At 37.0% G+C, this 18,074-nt stretch overlaps 1 protein-coding gene across 9 annotated transcripts in view; it reads right to left on the reverse strand.

Moving 5' to 3' along the window:
• Positions 1-18,074, reverse strand: part of MRTFB (myocardin related transcription factor B) — a gene marked incomplete at its 5' end in the record, with an annotated part of 85,656 nt that overhangs the window by 6,015 nt on the left and 61,567 nt on the right. For 5 of the 9 annotated variants that reach the window (XM_080386823.1, XM_080386820.1, XM_080386822.1 and 2 more), the window contains 8 exons: positions 1,412-1,472; positions 2,859-2,996; positions 3,291-3,446; positions 6,295-6,450; positions 7,845-8,867; positions 11,039-11,192; positions 12,815-13,062; positions 14,555-14,695. In XM_080386823.1, the coding sequence (XP_080242949.1) occupies positions 1,412-1,472; positions 2,859-2,996; positions 3,291-3,446; positions 6,295-6,450; positions 7,845-8,867; positions 11,039-11,192; positions 12,815-13,062; positions 14,555-14,695 (2,077 nt within the window). Of the gene's footprint in view, positions 1-1,411; positions 1,600-2,858; positions 2,997-3,290; positions 3,447-6,294; positions 6,451-7,844; positions 8,868-10,923; positions 11,193-12,814; positions 13,063-14,554; positions 14,696-18,074 lie in introns of those variants that run through there. The other 4 variants (XM_080386827.1, XM_080386825.1, XM_080386826.1 and 1 more) reach the window with 4 other exon arrangements.

Below are 18,074 nucleotides of genomic sequence, written 5' to 3' on the forward strand. Positions count from 1 at the left end.
ATTAATTCTAATAGGTGAAGAGAGTCCAAAAATAAGATTAGACAGACCAGAAAATGCAAATAAATCCTCTAGCACAGGTGATATTTCTGCCAGCAAAAATATACTGGACAATGTATTTTGCACCAGTTTTCCAAGCAAAACCCACATCCTTAAAACCTCTAAGAGCATCTATTACATTGATTGCTTAGTAAAAGCAAAGCATTACTAAACAGAGCCTCTTACTCTCTCGAAGTATGTTATTAACCTAAAGATTTTTTAGTGTAGAACTTGCTTACATTAAGTGTAAGAGCCCCAAATGTTTTACTTTAAATAGAAATTATCAGGAAACATTTGGTTTTTTTATTGCAACTTTGCAAATATTTGTTACCTTTAGGATCAAATAGGTTTAATAACATAGCACTTGAAGCAAATATTTAAGGAAGCACACCAGTGTTTCCTACATCCTCTGTTCTAGAGGTAGAACTTCTTTGAACTACCCATGCAATATTTTAATAAAAGCACTGAAAGCATTTTTAAATTTATCTGGAGTTGTTCAATGCACAGGTCACTTATCTCAGTCTGTCACTGTCTACTCTGTTTTCTTCAGCTGACTTTGCAATTTGCTTTGAAAAAGACAAAATACTTTGATGTTTAGAATATGTCTAAAAATCTTCTATTAGCTTACAATCAGTCACTTCTGTCCCAGTAATCAGTGCTGTCAAGATCCTTGTATGACAGCAGTACAAAACATAAAGTTAATTGAATTGCTTGGCACCAGAACACTTTCCAGTGTTGTAATGGCTTCTTAGTCTACAAAGCCTAATTACGCCTGCAAGCTGCCTCCTTTTACTGCAAAGCTACTTTTTGTATTACTTCAATATTTCAGTTTCTTTGAGAGCTCCCTTATTTCAACTGACATAGAAAGTTGTTACTCATTGACGTCTCTATGTAGTTCATATATACTTGTTCCAGTGAAGTAGCTCTGATGTTTACAGTTGACAATACATGATTATATTTAATGAAATTTTAGTATCAACATGCTTTGATTCTTACCTTATTCTATTTTTTGTATAATTTTAATATACATTATATGGACTTGCTCAACTTTTCCAAGTTTGATAAATAACATCTGTGCTAACCTAAGGTGTTACTTTAATTGTTTGAATGCTGGGTGCATTATTGCAAAGGTCTGCCTGGGCTAATTTACAAGCAGAGGAGCTCCACAGCAGGTTGACTGTATGTGTTTTGGTAAATGTTTTCTTTAACAGATAATTATTGCAAACTTTCAGAAATACTAGTTTCATCCAGGCTGGACAGCTTCTACCTCCTCTTCCTGGAAGAATTCTTTTCTTTCATTCCTTTGATTACAGAGCACTGAGTTTTTATTATCAGATTTTAAATCTCTACATCACACAGAAGTTAATTAGCTTACCTCCACTCTTGATGAGTATATCAAAAAGATCATCCATCTGCTGACTGTGTGCACTGGAAATCTGTGGTGCATAACAAAAGTGTTACTCTCTCTCAGGTAGTATTTTTTCCTAAGCTGACTGGTCCTAGCTTCTCTCAATAGAACGTAAGTACTAACCTATGATCAAGACTAAAATTCTTCATATGAATCTGTCAATCAAGAAAACAGAGAAATAGTTTGGAGAGACACTTGTAATCCCTGTAGTCAGTTTCAGTACAAAGAAATAGGAAAAAAATCTGAAAAGCAAGACAAAGATTTCATGAAGGCAACCTAGAGGAGAGGTGCAGAAAACTAGGGATAAGGAGAAGTACTAACCCTGGTTTATACCATGGTAAATATCTTAACTGCAGGACTTTGTGGGGTGCACCCTGAAATGCTTTCTCTTGGAGGCACCCTGCGAGTAGCTATCATGTAAATTTTATTTTTTAACAGGGGGAAGCTTTCATCAGCTGTTTATCTGTTTGGTTTGAACAGCCATCTCCTGAATATCTGAATCTTAAAAGGTAACTAAACCCCACAAACCTATTCTTCCATAAGCACTCTAGGAGAAGCGGAGACTTTTATGACAGTTTCAAAACTAAACAGTGTTTTAAAACACTGGTAATACTCCAGAGATGGGAAGTAATTTGTCATCAGGATATCTAGCTCCTGAAAAGAGTTCAGTGGGGAGGCACTTTGCTAACTGTTGGTGAGAAAGTCACATAAGATGGCCTGCGTGCCTTCACTGTGAGGATGTCTCACACATGCCAAGAACATCTGAAATGGCATTACATACCCATGCTTCTGCCTGAGAGTATGCCATCACAAAACCAGCAACCAATACTATGTCACTACAAGGTTTTTATCTTTTGGGATAGTTCTGAAATGCATGAGGTTAGGGATACTCAGTAGTTTTGTTGCAACCTTCCTCCAACATGAAGGGTATCACAGTAAACTCACAAAGCACTTTGTAGGAATATTCATCTACCTCACTAAATACAGACTCTTTCCAAGCAAGCATTAGGCTTATGTACATGTATGTTTGTCTAAGTGTGTATAAACACACAGACACATTCTCCTCAAGTTTACTCACTTTGGAAAATATGCATATATTTTCTCTCTTTTAAGTTTGAAGTTTGCGTATCATACATCCTTGAAACAAGTCAGTTATCGCTAAGTAGCAATAGCAGCATTACCCCAGTTATACATAATCACCAACTGGATAGTGGAAGACTTTTTTACATGTCTGTTGCTTTAATAAAAAGAATCATGAAACAGGAGTCCTGCAGTTGAACAGTTAAGAAAGTATGAACAGGGTATATTAGAAGATCTTGAGACCAAACAAAAAACTGAAATAAGCAATGGCTTTGATAATTCTAAAGAAAAAAAGTGTTTTTAATAGACTAAGCAGGAGAAAAAAACACCCTACCTCACGGTGTGATGTCTGAATATTGCGAGTCTGTTTTATGGCCTCTTCATAACGAGGAGGATCTTTTGTCTTGGATACGGTGTTGTTGAAGAGGGATTGTTGAACAATATAAGGCTGAGCTTGAGATGGAGAGCCAGGCTGCATGAAATAGCAAAATAATAACTAAACAATATGTTTTAGTGAATTCAAGATATATTGAGTTCTATAGATTATCCTATTTTATCGTACCAATCTACATATTTACCAATAACAATAGCAGAGGTAATAAAGAGGGATAAAATAGTCCTTTTTCTCACACATACATACATACATGATTAATATCTACAAATCTTTCTTCCCCCTTGAGTGAACTCCATTTGTACGTAGTCACATGTTACTTAAGAATAGTAATATAAAACTGAACTTCATGGAACACTATTGGGCTAACCTTACCTTAGGAGTAGCAGGTCCATTCTGCACAGAGGGGACCTGATTACCACCAGTGTGAATGTTAGAGTTTGATGTTTTATTAATAAAAGATTGTGAAGGTGTTGTAACTGGTGCAGTCTGATACGAAAATACTGTACTTGATGTGGTAGGTGGAAAAACCTGTAAAGGATTAATATATCAGTCTTAGGTTGTGGTTCTGCATTGTTTGTTTGTTTGTTTTTAATTAATAACATCCAGTAATGACATTAATAAAGTTTAAGACTTTTTTTAAAATACTTGCTTGCTTAAATTCCCCATTAAGGGAATGTTATTTGTACCAATTTTTCCCTCCCGTGTAATAATTTGTAAATCTAGAACAGTTACTCTTTGAAAGAAACTTTTTGCTGTGACATGCATTCAATTCACTCCTGATAACTAAAAATATTTTTTTGTGATTTTTCCAGGAAGTGTAAGGCAAATTACATTCAGAAGAGTATGAAATAGTTTAACACAGTATGCACGATCTCCCCATCTAGTGGACAGTCAATAAAATGAACTTTTTTCTGGCCTGACAAACCAGTCTATATCCACACTTGTCCTGTGTTGCCAGTTTTATGACAGAATGGTTTGGTTTGTGTCATATAATTCTAATTTATTTTAATTACATGTATCTGAGTAGTGAGGGAGAGGCAAAAGATATAACTGATGAACTTGGGTATCAACTTGTAAATTTGTTTACTGGTATATAAACTTTTTATTTCTTTAGCTGATAGTCCATATACTCATTGCAAATGATTCCAAGCAGTATCCTACTTAACATATTTTTTAAGTTAAAGGGAGAGGAGGAGCTATGAATGTATGAATGCATAAGACTGTTCTTTTAAATTCAGATTTAAATACCTTTATGAACCTTACGCTCCCAGATACCTTTATGACAAAGGTGCAACAAACCTTAGATTGGGGATGGAGATAAAGCTAGGATAACCTTTGTGGAGTACAGTCCATATACCAAATTAAGTTTGCCGTGAGAGGGTTTAATACAGTTTTTGTTAGCCACCTGAATCACCTGTGTGAAATTTGTTGTACTTTCCAGCTATCTACCACTGAGATGAATGGTTGTGAAGATGTCTCCTTGTTACTGAATGAAGAACAAGGGACATGAGGTGTCTTCACATTCCAGCTACCACAAGTGTGTAGGAGAAAATAAACGGAATAATAAGCTGATTTGCATAAAAATCTGAGCTACCTGAGAAAGTCTAGATGGATTCAAGGGAGGTGATCACTATTAGGAAAACCACCTTCACTAAAAAGCATTAAACTAATAAGTAGCATTACTCTCTCAGTTCATTAGCTTAGTCTGCCTGCTGAAATATCCAAATCTCATGAAATGCAAACAGCAGGTATAGATCTAATGCCAAATGCATGAAGACTGTCCTGATCTGTTGTATCACATCAGTATTTTATATTCTGATGTAAAAAAACAGTGCAATTATGCTGCCTGCTTTCCTGTAGTAGTAGATGGGTAAGACAAGCAGCTAGGACAGGCAGGCTGCTGAGCTCCAGGATAGCCAGATACAGACTACAGTCTGCTGGGAACTAAGCCGTCTCCATGACAACTGATCTGAACAGGGGGAAAGACCAGAGGGTACAAATTTTGGTTTTCTCCTGCAGTCGTTTCAAGGAACTTCCAGACAGCAAGGGATGCAAACTGCTAGTCTCTGGCACAAGTACATGCCTTCAGGATGAACAGAAAATTTCTATATGAGAGCTGTCAAATTAACAGGGTAAGATTAGCCCCTTACCAAATCCGGGTGAACCTGGATGAAACCTGCTTTTTGTATATATGTCAGTTTTGAATTCCATAGTGTAACCTCAATGTCCACGAAATTAAACAGATTGAACAAGTAGTCTGAAGAGTGATGATGCTCATTTAGCTGTGTTCCCCTTTCTTAGTCAGCTGTCTAGAGAATGGCAGGGCATAATCATACATCTTCTAAGATAAATTCTTATCTGGAACAAGAGCCTTAGTAAAAGCAGATTAGAGGGTGCTGCACAGGTAGAAGCCCCAGATCACATCAGAACATGGGCTTTATGATGCACTTGTGTAAAATGAAGTAGGAGCTTTGAAGAAGGCTTGAGACATTTTGTAACAGTCTTGTTACATACCACAAAAGTTACCCTCTTCATCTTGAAATTTCAGTTGTTTCTGAATTATCCTTTCCTAGGGGCTGGCTGAAAAACCTTGTCCTAAGTGATAGGAGCCTTAGAATCGATAACACTGATAAAGAAGCAATAAATGTCCAAACCCAATCTCTTAAGTTCCTAATAGTAGAGGTCAGCCTGGAAGAGGCTCAAAGGTGGAGAAAACCTTTTCTTTTGGGATGACTGGTGCTGAATTGGCACTCAGTCATGTGCCCACTGCTGATAAACATATGTTTTGGAATGGGAAATTTGAGAGCTGATTATTTTGGTTGGACAGGAAGAAAAGGATCTCTCTGTAGCATTCCCTGCATTCCTCAGGAAGAGTTTTATTGTAGGTATGGTGGCGTTTTGACTCATGAAATTGCTATCCTCCGTATCTGAATCCATAGCTTGCTTTCTAAGCAAGGATAAAATCAACAAGAAAAGTAGGAAAACTAAAAGGAACTCCTATAAAAGAATAAGTCTCTAAAGTCATAGGTAAAAGCTTTCTTTAAGAGCCTTCTACAAGGATATCTTCTATTTTGAGCCAGTGGCAAGTAAGAGAAACTGGAATATACCACTTGTGCCAAGCATGAGGAAAAACATACTAACAGTGGTGCCGTAAGAGTACCTCTAAGATAAAAAGTCTTTAGTCTTACGTATTTATTTACAACTGGAAAATAAAGTCCTGCAGACTAGAATTTTGGAAAGAAGAGGAGTTACAAGCCCCATTGTATCACAAACATCATTTATATAAGACACAGATGACACATAAAAGATTCTAAAAGCACTGCCTAGAATTAGATTACACAACTATTTATCTTAATGCTTACTGCTATCCACAAACCTTTCTGACTTGTTGGGTCTGACCAAGTGCGTGCTGCTTAATGGTATTTTGTTTTGATTGTGAAGTATGCATCTGAGGTGCTGTCTGGACCAGGCCAGAGGAAGAAATAGGAGCAGGTATTTGTGACAGAGTCTGTATTCCAGCTTGTGATTGAGCCTAAAGGATGAAGATAGAACATTTGCATTATTCATTATCTCACAGCAAATGACATAATGTAAAAATCTACTGCACAGATAGTGCAGAACAGCAATAGCATGTATTCTGGGAAAGATGGGAGTGAACCATGTAGAGGAGACAACATTTTTGCTCTGTTTGTTTGGTACTGGTGAGTTCCCAGCTAAAAGGTGGTGTTTATTTTGCTAACAGAGTTTAAGAAAGATGAAGACAAACTGGAGAGGGTCCAGTGGAGAGCAATGACAACAGTAAGAGAGAGAGCAAAACCAATGAGAAAGGACTGTTAGAACTGGGTTTGAGTTACAAGACAGACAGAACCGATGATGTAAGAAAAAGGTGGGTTTTAAGATCACAGATTTTTTTTTTTTTTAATATGGCAATTGAAGGCAAGAACTGTGTCTAACCTCAGGAAAGACAATTTTAGCTGGTAGTTAGGAAAACCTTCTGCAATATCAGTGAAGTGAATTACCAGAACGAGCTGCTTAACGTTGTTACAGAATTCTGGGAGGATTTTAGAACAATTTAGACAAAGATCTGTCTGGTACATAGCTACTAGGAATAGCTCTTGCACTGCAGACCGTGGAGTCCATCCCCATGAGAATTTTACAGTCCTCCTAAGTACTGCTAAATGTGATGGCTAGCACCAAAGCCTAAGCTCACACCATGCTATAACAGCCAAGTACATGCTGGAGCTGAAAGAATTTTTTTTTGCTAGCACAATAGCCATGTGGGTGGCAGGGATTTCATATAGCTATGTCCCAGTAACACCACTGGGAAGTGTATGCTTAATCCTACCTTAGACCAACAGGTTATCGATCAGATTACTCTTACGCCTCTGCATTTATAACCTGTCTTGGTTTATGCTGTATTTATTCACTGTGATACAACCTATAACCAGCCTAGAAATAATATTTGTGTAACCATGGTTTCTTTTATAACTCCACTGGAGTTCTACAACTAGCATTCACATTTGTAAATATAATGAGCCATCACCACACAAGTTCAAACACACATTCTGCAAACAGTTATACCTCAAAATAAAGTACTGGGTTTGTAGCTCTCTCTTACAATTTGGAATTAACAAAACAGTGGTATATGCTGATATAAATCAAACCCAACTATGTAGGAGGCAGTACATGGTAAGGCAATTACTCTCCAGGAAAGAATACCTAGGAACGAAAGTCACAAAGAAAGCAAGTAGTAGAAGTTGTTACAAAGAGACTGGTTCTTACATTTTTCTACTCTTTTTCCTAAAACAGACACAGTGTAAGCCTGATTTTTAAGTTAATGTTACAAGCAGCACATTTACCTGTTTATACTAAAACATGCAAATAGTGCCATGCAGTTTCTATGATGAAAAATAAAAGCACCCTTACCTGCAACTTAATATTTCCAACTGGTAGCTGTACTGCAGTGGTAGAATTTGGTCCCTGGATAGATAATGGAAGGAGCAGCTGTGCAGTTCCTTGGGTAGTTAATAAAGCTTGAGGTTGGGCAACAACTGCCGTTTGTGGCTGCCTCTGTGGATTAACATAAAATTGAGAAATGGCATTTTGAGGTTCAGCTTTGGCCACAGGTATCTCCTGCTTGATAACAACTGCCTTTTTGGCAACTGGATTCTGGCCACTAGTATATACCGATTGTCCTAAGGAATGACTAGCTACAGGTACAGATTGACTTGCACTAGAGCAGTCAGTAAGAGCTTTTTCATCTTTGATAGCAGCACTGAATTGTGTCTGTTCCAAAGCAGCTGAATTACTAGAAGTCTGAGACTGTTGCTGTTGCCGTTTTTCAACCTCAAGTTGCATTTTCAGTACTTCCACAAGTTTTTGCTCTTGTTCCAGCTTCCTTTTGAGCTCTTCAATCTGCTTTTCTTTTTCTTGAAGCTTGCGATCCTTCTCTGCTACATCAAACTCCATGGTTGAGATGTTTCCACTACTGCGATTCTGATTATCATCACTCATATTTGCTCTTAGTGGTGAAGTAGTTAAGAACTGGGATGGTGACATCATTGTCATCATTTCTGTGAAAGTATCTGCCATACTAGTATCATCTGTGCTTAGACTAGATTGTTCTGAAGGAGAGGGAGATATAGGCAAAGGAGAGCTAATGTTTTCAGTATTTATTACTTTGCAGCCAGGTCCAGTAGACGTTTTTTCTGGAGGAAAGCTTGATACTGTATTAGCCACTGGTTTATTTAGTGTTGCAACAGGAAATGCCACAGTCGCTTCCCCAGTGTTACCTGTGGCCCCAGCAGAAGTGGTTACTGTAACTGAGCTACTAGTAGCAACCCCATTGTTATTAAGATCTTGATAGGTTTTCAGACGCTCAATAAGATCTGTTTTTGTTCCAGACACTGGTAATCCCCTCAATTTCAACTCCATTTTAAGCTCTGCAACCTACAATAAAATAAAGCACAATAGTAAAAAAATAAAATATTAAAAACCTTATTTATATACATTCAACCTTATTAAATCTTAATAATAGATATTTCTGGCATATTCACCGGTTATTAGGCCTCTGAGTTCTAGCAGCATGCACGATCCGTGACCATGACCTACTACTTACTTCCACTGTTTTAAGTGGCCAAAATCTTAGTAGTGTTCGGTTGTTGTATAATGAATAGGAATAAAGTTATGATAATTTTTCATAAATATGCAAAACGGGAAAATGAACATACAGCTCCAGTTCTGGGATGAAAACTTCTGAAGCAAACATATAGACAATGGCAGCCGTGCAGATAAAAGCACTGAATGCTAGCACACTGAACCCCTTTGTTACACCACCAAGACAGACAGATGTATTTCTGATAATTTTTTTCAGATCATTTGGGTGATTCAATAGACCTGTCAAACACAAAAGGCTCACTCTCCAATTAGCAACTGAACAGTTACAGCTAGGTGCCATCTGGGTTTCTTTTACAAACATAAAAAGTGTAAGCAGTCAAAATTAACCACATTTCTTATAATAAAACGTCTCAATTTTCCAGTAAGATTACAAAGTGGAGTGCAAAAGTGTTAGGTGTAAATTAATTCTGTGCTTTAAAATATCAATTAAAAAAGAACAGTCACAATGAATGGCTTCTTTTTATGATATACATACGCCACATCGATCTGTAGAGTGTTTGGACCATACGTATGTTAGAGCTACCTCTAAAGAAATAGAATAGTGACCTCAGTAATGTTTCAGTACATTGCCAGTCTAGAATTTTAAATTATAGGTCTTCATGATTTGGAAGTGATGAAAAGTCACAGCAATCCATTTAACATTTCTAAGAACTACAGCAATTTTTTGTTAAGCAGCTGCCTACCTAACAACGATTATCAGCTGTTTCCCCCAGTCTGGTATCCTCTACACTTGCTTGAGAGCACACTCCAGTTTTTCTGTTTTTCGACAATGCATTTCTGAATTCTTTATCAGAACTGATTTAGATGATTCAGTGTTAAAACCACCCCCACCAGGTCTGCAAGCCTAGCTTATGTTATTGTTACCACATTAGCAGGAATACCGATACATTATGCAAAAATGGATAAGTGAACAGCTTTAATCACTGCAAAGCACAAATTCAGATAATAAATGAAATATATTAAAAAGTTAATAGTTAGTAACTTAAATGTTTGAAAAGCTTACTTCAGACGCTGTTGTTTGAGTTGAATTTTATAGACTTGTTTCATATTAAAAGACTGGCTTTAACTGGCAACACCACATTCCTGTTTTGAGAATCTGATCTTCCGAAATCTCTTTTTTTATCCCTTCAAGTCTAAAAAAAAAAAATCAGTGCCATCCTTCCGAAACCCGGCGCTGGCTAAAGGAAGGGCGAGGGGATCCAACTGCCCACGAGAGGGCGGCTGCACACTCCTGTACTCGCCCCCTGAACACCCCCGGGCTGCTCAGAGGAACGCTCCTTACATCCCTCATGGTATTAATTCCTTTTACGGTATTTCTGAAGGAAGAAAATCCTATGTAATACCTTCATGTTACAGTTTAAAAACAGAGTTTACGCGGTTATTGATAAGAAGCTTTTATAAAATTCAGTGTTCATTTTCAGATGATGCGTTGAATTCTGAATTATTTTCTGTTTTAGTGTTATGTCTGTGTTGTATTTATAGCAGTGAGCTCTCTGAATATGTTACTATTAGGGCATCTTTTAATTTATACTGCTTAACTAAACCTCTTCACTGATAGACTAAACTTGTCATGAGGAACTTACTGTTGCAGTGTTTAAACCAGCCTGGGCTAAAACTTCACATGAAGTGCACCTCAACAGTTTACCCCAAGTATCAAATTAGGTACCTATAACAATCTGTCTGAAATCATTCTTCCTCTTCTAATTCTTTGGGAAATAAATGTAATTTCTAGAACACAGGCATGTGAGGAGGCTAAATCAAAACAAGTATTCAAGCCCAGAAGACTCGTGTATGAAAACTTTGCCAACATTATGCCAAGCAGGTAAGAGGAAAGTACAGTTTTCATTGGTAAATAATATCTGAGCTTATTCTTGACAGTAAAAATTTGCAAGTTATGATCTATAGTGATGCACAGGAATGGACAAATCCCTCTTATTTTTTACCTTCAAGTCATCCAAGCTTGAAGGTAGAGGTCCTGGTTTCCGGTTAGGAATATTACTATTCTGTCTCGGTGAGCTGGCAGTTGATGTCGGTGTACTGTTGTTCAAAGTATTCAGTGGCGTATTCCCATTGTTACTCTGTTTGTCATTCAGTGGCCTTCAAGTGATAGGAAAAAGGGGGACAAAAATGTCAATGCTAAATATATTATGTTTTCAGTCAAGAAGCTGTGATTCTGAATCTAGTGTCTATCAAGTTAATGAACAAACTAACTTATTTTACAAATACATATTCAACATAAGACGTTTAACCATTAAGTATTTTTAGTAAAACAGAACAGAGGAAAACATAACAGATTCGTATGTTGACATTTTATTTTCTCTTCAGTTAAGTGTACTAATTTATGCGTCATAATCTTCATTACTGTCATGGTATCCCTGAAGAATACTATGGACTGCAGAATCGGTTTGTACAAATTAATCATCAGCTAGGGCAACTAGTTAGTTTTTTGTTTGTCATCAATAAAAAACCCCACGATATTGAACTCTTATGTTTCAACCCTACAGACATATCCAGTGTTCATATATAATAGGGACCGATGTGAAGGCAGTTTACTATGAAGATGATGCATTGTTACCAGCTGTACTCGTAAGACGACTCTCATAAAAGGATCTCAAAATAATTGTAAAAAAATTAAAAATGCCATCATTTACACTAGGGACCATAAGTCAGCTCTTTTATTTTGTTCAACTGATTTATGAAGAAATGTTTCTGAAAGGTCAGTAAATGGAACATAAGAAGTGTGGGTAAGCAGGCAGAAACATCGCTATCCAAATGTTAGGATACATGGTAATTATAAATATAACCACAGATGGTACCTTTAACTTTTCTAGCCTCACTTGCTGAGGAAAAATAACTCAGTGAAAACTAATATTTTTTAAAAAAAACCAAAAAAAACAGATGAAAGTTACGTGAATTTAGGGTTGTGTGGCTGTGGCATGTTCCACTATAAGCACCTCTAGGAAAAGATTGGTCTTAAGACAGTAAGAATGAAACTCTGTAGACAGTCAGCTTCTCACGCTGCTATAGAGTGCTGGCAATTCTTCAAAGATTTATTTTTCTGGCTGCTTCTACCTATAGTCAGAAAGTATACTTCTCTCTGTTAAAAGTGCTAAAGATCAACACTGATCAAGAACTCCTATAAGCATTAGAGATGAGGGTATAAACATTATGCAAATGCTACCTAATTTAAAAAAAATGTTTCTTCTTATTTTTAAACTGCAAAAATGTGGTCTGTGAAACTGATATAAAAAGACAATAAAAACACAACAGTAGTACCTGCCTTTGTAAAAGCCATCACCTGTAAGCTTCTCTTCTGCTCTGCCTACCTATGTCCTATTTGAGTGAAAATGGAGTCAAAATTTCCTTGCTTTTGTATAAATGCTTTTGAGTTTCAAATATGCATCTGGGTTGGAAAAAATGCATGTGACAGGTAGGAAGTTCTGTTTCCACATCAATAATAAAAATAACTAGGACCACTTAAAGACTTACCAGACTTCAGGAGTATTTTAACAAGAGAACCACCTCATCACCTCATTAAATGAGGCAAATAATACACCCACAGTGATGCAGGTGGCCATTTAAGTTTTCTTGGGTTCCAGTTGTCTCTTAACATTTGTAAAATATGTTTACTTCTAAAGCTAATTAGAATAATTATATACTAATTCTATAACTGATGTATGTATCTTTTCTTTAAAGGACACAAACAATGCTTCACATACTTCAGCGGTGCTGGCAGAATTGTCTGGTAGTTGTAGTGTTGTTGCTGTTGGCTCAGGATCTGCAGCTGCAAAAACAGTTGCTGCTGTTGCAGTAGCCGAGCATAGTTGGAGTCCATCTGTGGCTCATTTTTCTCACCTTTCTGATCAGGTGGAATATATTGATGATACTTCAATTTTTTCACCCTTGGCTTAGGTTCTTTACATTTCTTGCTCCGATGCTTATCATTTGGATTCTTTGGGTGGCTTTGCTGTTTACGGATGGAAAACATTGAAACAACTATAACCGATGTCTCATTTACAAGCAGTTATGCAAGGTAGAAAGACAAAGCATACAGGAGTGTATTGACTGCAGAGTTGCTGAACACAATTATCCCTGCAAACCTGCCCAAAGGAATTGCTTACCATCCTTGAAAAGTTAATGTACTCCAGCTGGCTTCTACTTTGCACAAGAAAGGGTCATCAATTCACAGTTTGTGAATGTTTTCTTAATGGATGGTGCAAATGAAGTTAAGGGATTCTGCTGGGTATGAGCTCTCACTGCAAAGATGCATTCTTCATAAACAGGTAAGTTCAAAAACACTTAGAAATTTGTACAGGTAAAAGCTCGTACTTAAAAGTCGGTCTGTAAACACCTGCAGGTCACAAGTACTTACAGGTCTAGATAAAATCAGGGACAGGCATTCCTATAAATTACAGGATTACTCTTCTGAAACTTTCAGCAGTATCCTTATTAGTGATACCTGCTCGTGTGTTAGAACTCTTCCTTTACAAGCTCTTTGAAATTATTTTCAGTGAAAAGTCAAAGGCAGTTACCTAGTCATACAGAAGGTACCAAAGCAGAAGTCCTGTGTTGATCCATGCACATTTATTACACAGATAGCCTGGTTTTGGGGGATATTGGAATTTGTCATTAATGTCCTGCATTAAGTAAGCTGGTGTGACTCCAGTGATTTCACTGGATACAGCCAAATTTCCACCAGAAATTGACTATCAGAGGCCATCCTTGTAAATGTAACCAAAAACTAATTTCCTGTAGTTGGGCAGAAATCTACATATCATTACACAGCTGAAGACCTTTGGCGGTGTTGTTGAAATACAGACATCTTCCAACACAACCCTCTCTCTAATTGTATTTTAAAAACTTTTTCATACTGCTGGCTAGGTCAGTGCAGATGAGAGAACTGAGTATGTTACTCTGGTATTCCATTACAAGGATACAGTAGCATCTCTCACACCTTGTGTTCTACTTATACAATAAAGAAACTAAGAAAACAGTTGCAAAAAAGGAGCAATGCTGTTTCCCAGTTTGGTTATAGGTAGACTATGAATGTGATTGCCTCTGTTCCTATTAAATTATTCTCCATACAAAATTAGATTAGAAAAGATAATTATTGCTTTCACCAATAGAAAGTAAAAGCTTAGTACTGCAAAAATCTGTTACCCTTATTTCTTAAAAACTTCCATAGCAATGCAATGCATAATTCTGCTTGAAAACTTCTGTCAACTGTACCGTAAGGACCTCTTGAAATAATGACCCAGTCCCTGCAAGTGTTAATCGTTGATTTTAACATACAGAAGCTTTCAGTCAACAACCTAGTACGTTTTCCTGAAGACTAATAGAAGTTGTTGTTAGTTTTAGGCGCTATAACGTTACTTGTGTTTTTTTTCATTAAATATAACATTGGAAAAGGACACAGATTAAGAACATAGTCCTCAGACACTGTTATTACAGATACCTACCTTTACTAACGTTGGCCCAGGCTTTGCTGCAGAAACAGTATTTGTGGTCAGGGTGGTTGTAGCAGTAGAACGTGTAACATGCTGTTCAATTGTAGAGGGAGTTTTGAGAAATTCAGGAACTGGAGAGGTTAAAGGTGGATACTAGTATTAAAAAAAATATAAGGAAAAAGAGAAACATTAAAAACATCCACCATTCGAATAACTGAAAAAATGTGAAAAAGTTAAGACAATTCACCGTCACGTCAAATTCACAAAATGTACATGTCTACAAGTTTTCTATCAAGGCACATTTTGGCACACTTCAAATATAGTGAATAAGATAAACTGGTTTCTTTCTTGACTCCTTAGTTTGTATTTTAACTACTGCATGTAAATGTATCCAAAAGCTGGTTTTACTAAGAAAGGATTTACTTCTAGTTTCACCAAAGTGAAACAGTAATTGATTTTAATATCAATTTTTGTAGCATATCATAATAAAGATTTTTCCAACACTAACTTATTTCTTATTATTGTTCTTTTTTCTGCAGGTAAAAGCAATGATAACCAAAAAGTACTTGTAACGACATAAAAAGAAAAGCTCTCTGAAAGGGCTTTGTTTTCCTAACTCTTCCATTGTTGCTTTAATTTGCAGAATTCTTTCCTCCTTTTAACATACATGAAAGCAAAAAAAGAAATGTCATGAAAGCAATTTTTTCCCCCCTGTCTTTCTTACAAAATCATAAAAAAAGAGCTGGAAGGGCCTTCAGAAGTAACCTCACTGATTCAAGTCAGGAACGTTTTACTTTAACATGTATTTGTCTCTGGTTGGTAGCCTGGAATCAGATTAACTGACTGATTGATGCCAGTTCTTAACTTTGCAATTGCAAAATACTCGTAGAACTAACAGCTGTCATTAAAGTACTTTTGCTCCTGGCATAAGAATACAAAAGAAATCTTCTCTTCAAGGTAGTCAGTCAGAATTACAGGAAAAGATTGCATCAAATACATTTATTTTCTTGTTAAGTGTTAACAAGTTTCATGTATGAAGGCTTCTTGAACCAAATAATCACGGATTTGAATGTATATGCGTCTAAATAAAGAAAAAATGTTCAAACAAAATTGTATTAATTCTAAGTAAAAGGAGACATAAGGGTTAGAAAATAATTAAAGGCAGAATGGAATGCATCATTAGCAGAGATAATACCATTTGTTATTACTCTGCTTGAAGCAGCATTAAAATCTGACTCTAGACACACTATATATATACTGAGGCAGCCTACTGAAATAACAGAAAACGCTGCTTTATTACTATAGAATTGAGGCCTTCAGTATTTTCTGCCTGTGAAGTCAGAATCTTGTGTACACATAGATAAAGAGAATTTTATCACACAAACTACTACTGCCAGAAAAGCCTCTTTCACGAAGGTCAAACATCAACCTAGGAAAATGAACTTTGGGTCTCAGGATGATCATGGAGCGGCAGAGCAGATGCCTTTGAAGAGACAGCTTCCTACAGTATTTTTGTGGCAACCACACCTCTGACTGTGCCAGCAAGTATGTTTCTTCTGTATTTGACCACTAGCACAATTATTACCATGTAGTACAATCCAGTAGCCTGAACTTTACTGAGTTTGTGCCCCTGCTGTTACAAACACCATGTGTATAATTTCTTCTGTAAACTTATTAAATTCCATATCCGCTCAGGACTTCTTTTGTTATTATTCTTATCCTGGCACCACTATGCCTACCAGGAGATTCCCAAAAGTTTTCATACATAATAACCAAACTTCACTGGGCTTAACTTTGCCATAGCGATTTTTTCTGTGCCAAAATTGTTTTCTGATTTAAAACCGATTTCCTTCTGTACTAAATATCCCTCTGATGGGATATAGACTCTGCACAGCAACAGATCTCAGCCCTCATTTTTCTAGCCGCAGAAATGAATTTTTATTCTTTTCTCATAAAAGAGATTTTTCATTCTCTGATCATCCTTTCCTGTTTGTGTTACAGTTTTCATTAGTCTTTCCTTGGATATAAGTAACTGGAAATGTATAGAATATTCCATATGGGGTCTCACTGGATCCTTACAGTGGCATTAACGTTTCTACTGGCATCATCTCTTCTAACATACTTGCAGTTTAACAGAGGAAGCACACAGTAGCTCAGCCACTTCACTGCTGCTGCTGACCACTGTACCGCACCTGTCTTCCTCCTCAGTTCTCTCTTGAGTCTGTCCCCAGGTTTCCACACCTCCTTCATGGGAAGGAGAGGTGTTTTTTTCTAAGAACTATTCCATTCTATTGGAATTCAATTTTTCTCCTAAAAGCCAAATCAACCAGTTCTTTCTGCATAACAACAGTCCAACTGTACTGAATGCCTTCCCACTTCTGTTATGTGACCCATTCTTATGAAAAGAGGATGTCCCCAAGTCAACTCCTGCAGAGCACTGGTACCAACTTCCTTTCAACCCAATACTTCTCTTTCTGTCTTATCTCTGCTAATCTCCATCTTCGCCACTTTTGTTAGTGTTTAATATCATACAGTATTAAATCCAGACAGATGAGATCACCTCCATTAGTTAAGAAAGCAACCAGATCACCTAGTACAACATCCCTTTATAAAAAGCCCATCCATTTCCCTTATATTCCTATCAGTAATGCTGATATTCAGAATACATTATGAACTCCTGCCTTCTACTTAAGTCAGATGGGTACTTCTCCCTGATTCATTTCTTCCTGTGCTCTACTATTCTTCCATGAAGATTGGATCACAAAGGACTTAAATCGGTTTGCTAAAAACACTTGCTACACAATTTGCAACTTGATGTCCTGGTTCTTTTGTATTGCTGGGATGGCAATTATCAAGCTGCCAGTCTGCACGCACCAAGCTCCCTGACTTTTGCTTACAATTAAATTATAATTATTTTCCCTTCTATCCCTGTATTTCTTTTATACATTTTGCTGTGTTCTCAGCTGTCAGTTGCCAACAGGCAGCTATAGCTAGCTCACTGTAACTTACCTAAACTGTATAGTGGTTTCGATCCTTCTGCAGTGCAGCCATCCAGCGGCAAAGCTCCTGATGCTGCTTTTGTAAATTGCAGGATTTAGTATGCCATGCCTAGTCACTGAAACGTTGTGCACATGCCTGTCTTGGGGTTGTGTCAGTTTATGGTGGCAGGCTAAAGATATAAATGCCTCTATTTTTATATCCAACTTTCGAAGTGTTTGCTCTGGAAAGCATCCGCTATCTACACAGTATCTGTTACTTGCCGGACTTGCATAAGAATTGGCAGAGGACTTCAGAGGGACTTACTTTTTAAAAAAGGGTTCTGGATGCTGTATTCCAAGCGTGCTGCACTCCTGTTGCTATCAAGTTTAAAAAGCTTATTCTGGTTATACCAGTAACATTTTAAAAAGCTCTTAGTTTGTCTCTGAATCAGTGTACCATGTACAGTATTACCGTAAAGCACAGGCAAACTCTAGTGATCTCTTGATTTTTGCTGGGTTTTATATTTTCTTTTCCTGAAGCCCCATCTAAAAAA

The sequence above is a fragment of the Falco punctatus genome (assembly GCF_963210335.1).
Source record: "Falco punctatus genome assembly, chromosome: 4".
NCBI classification, from domain to species: Eukaryota; Metazoa; Chordata; class Aves; order Falconiformes; family Falconidae; genus Falco; species Falco punctatus.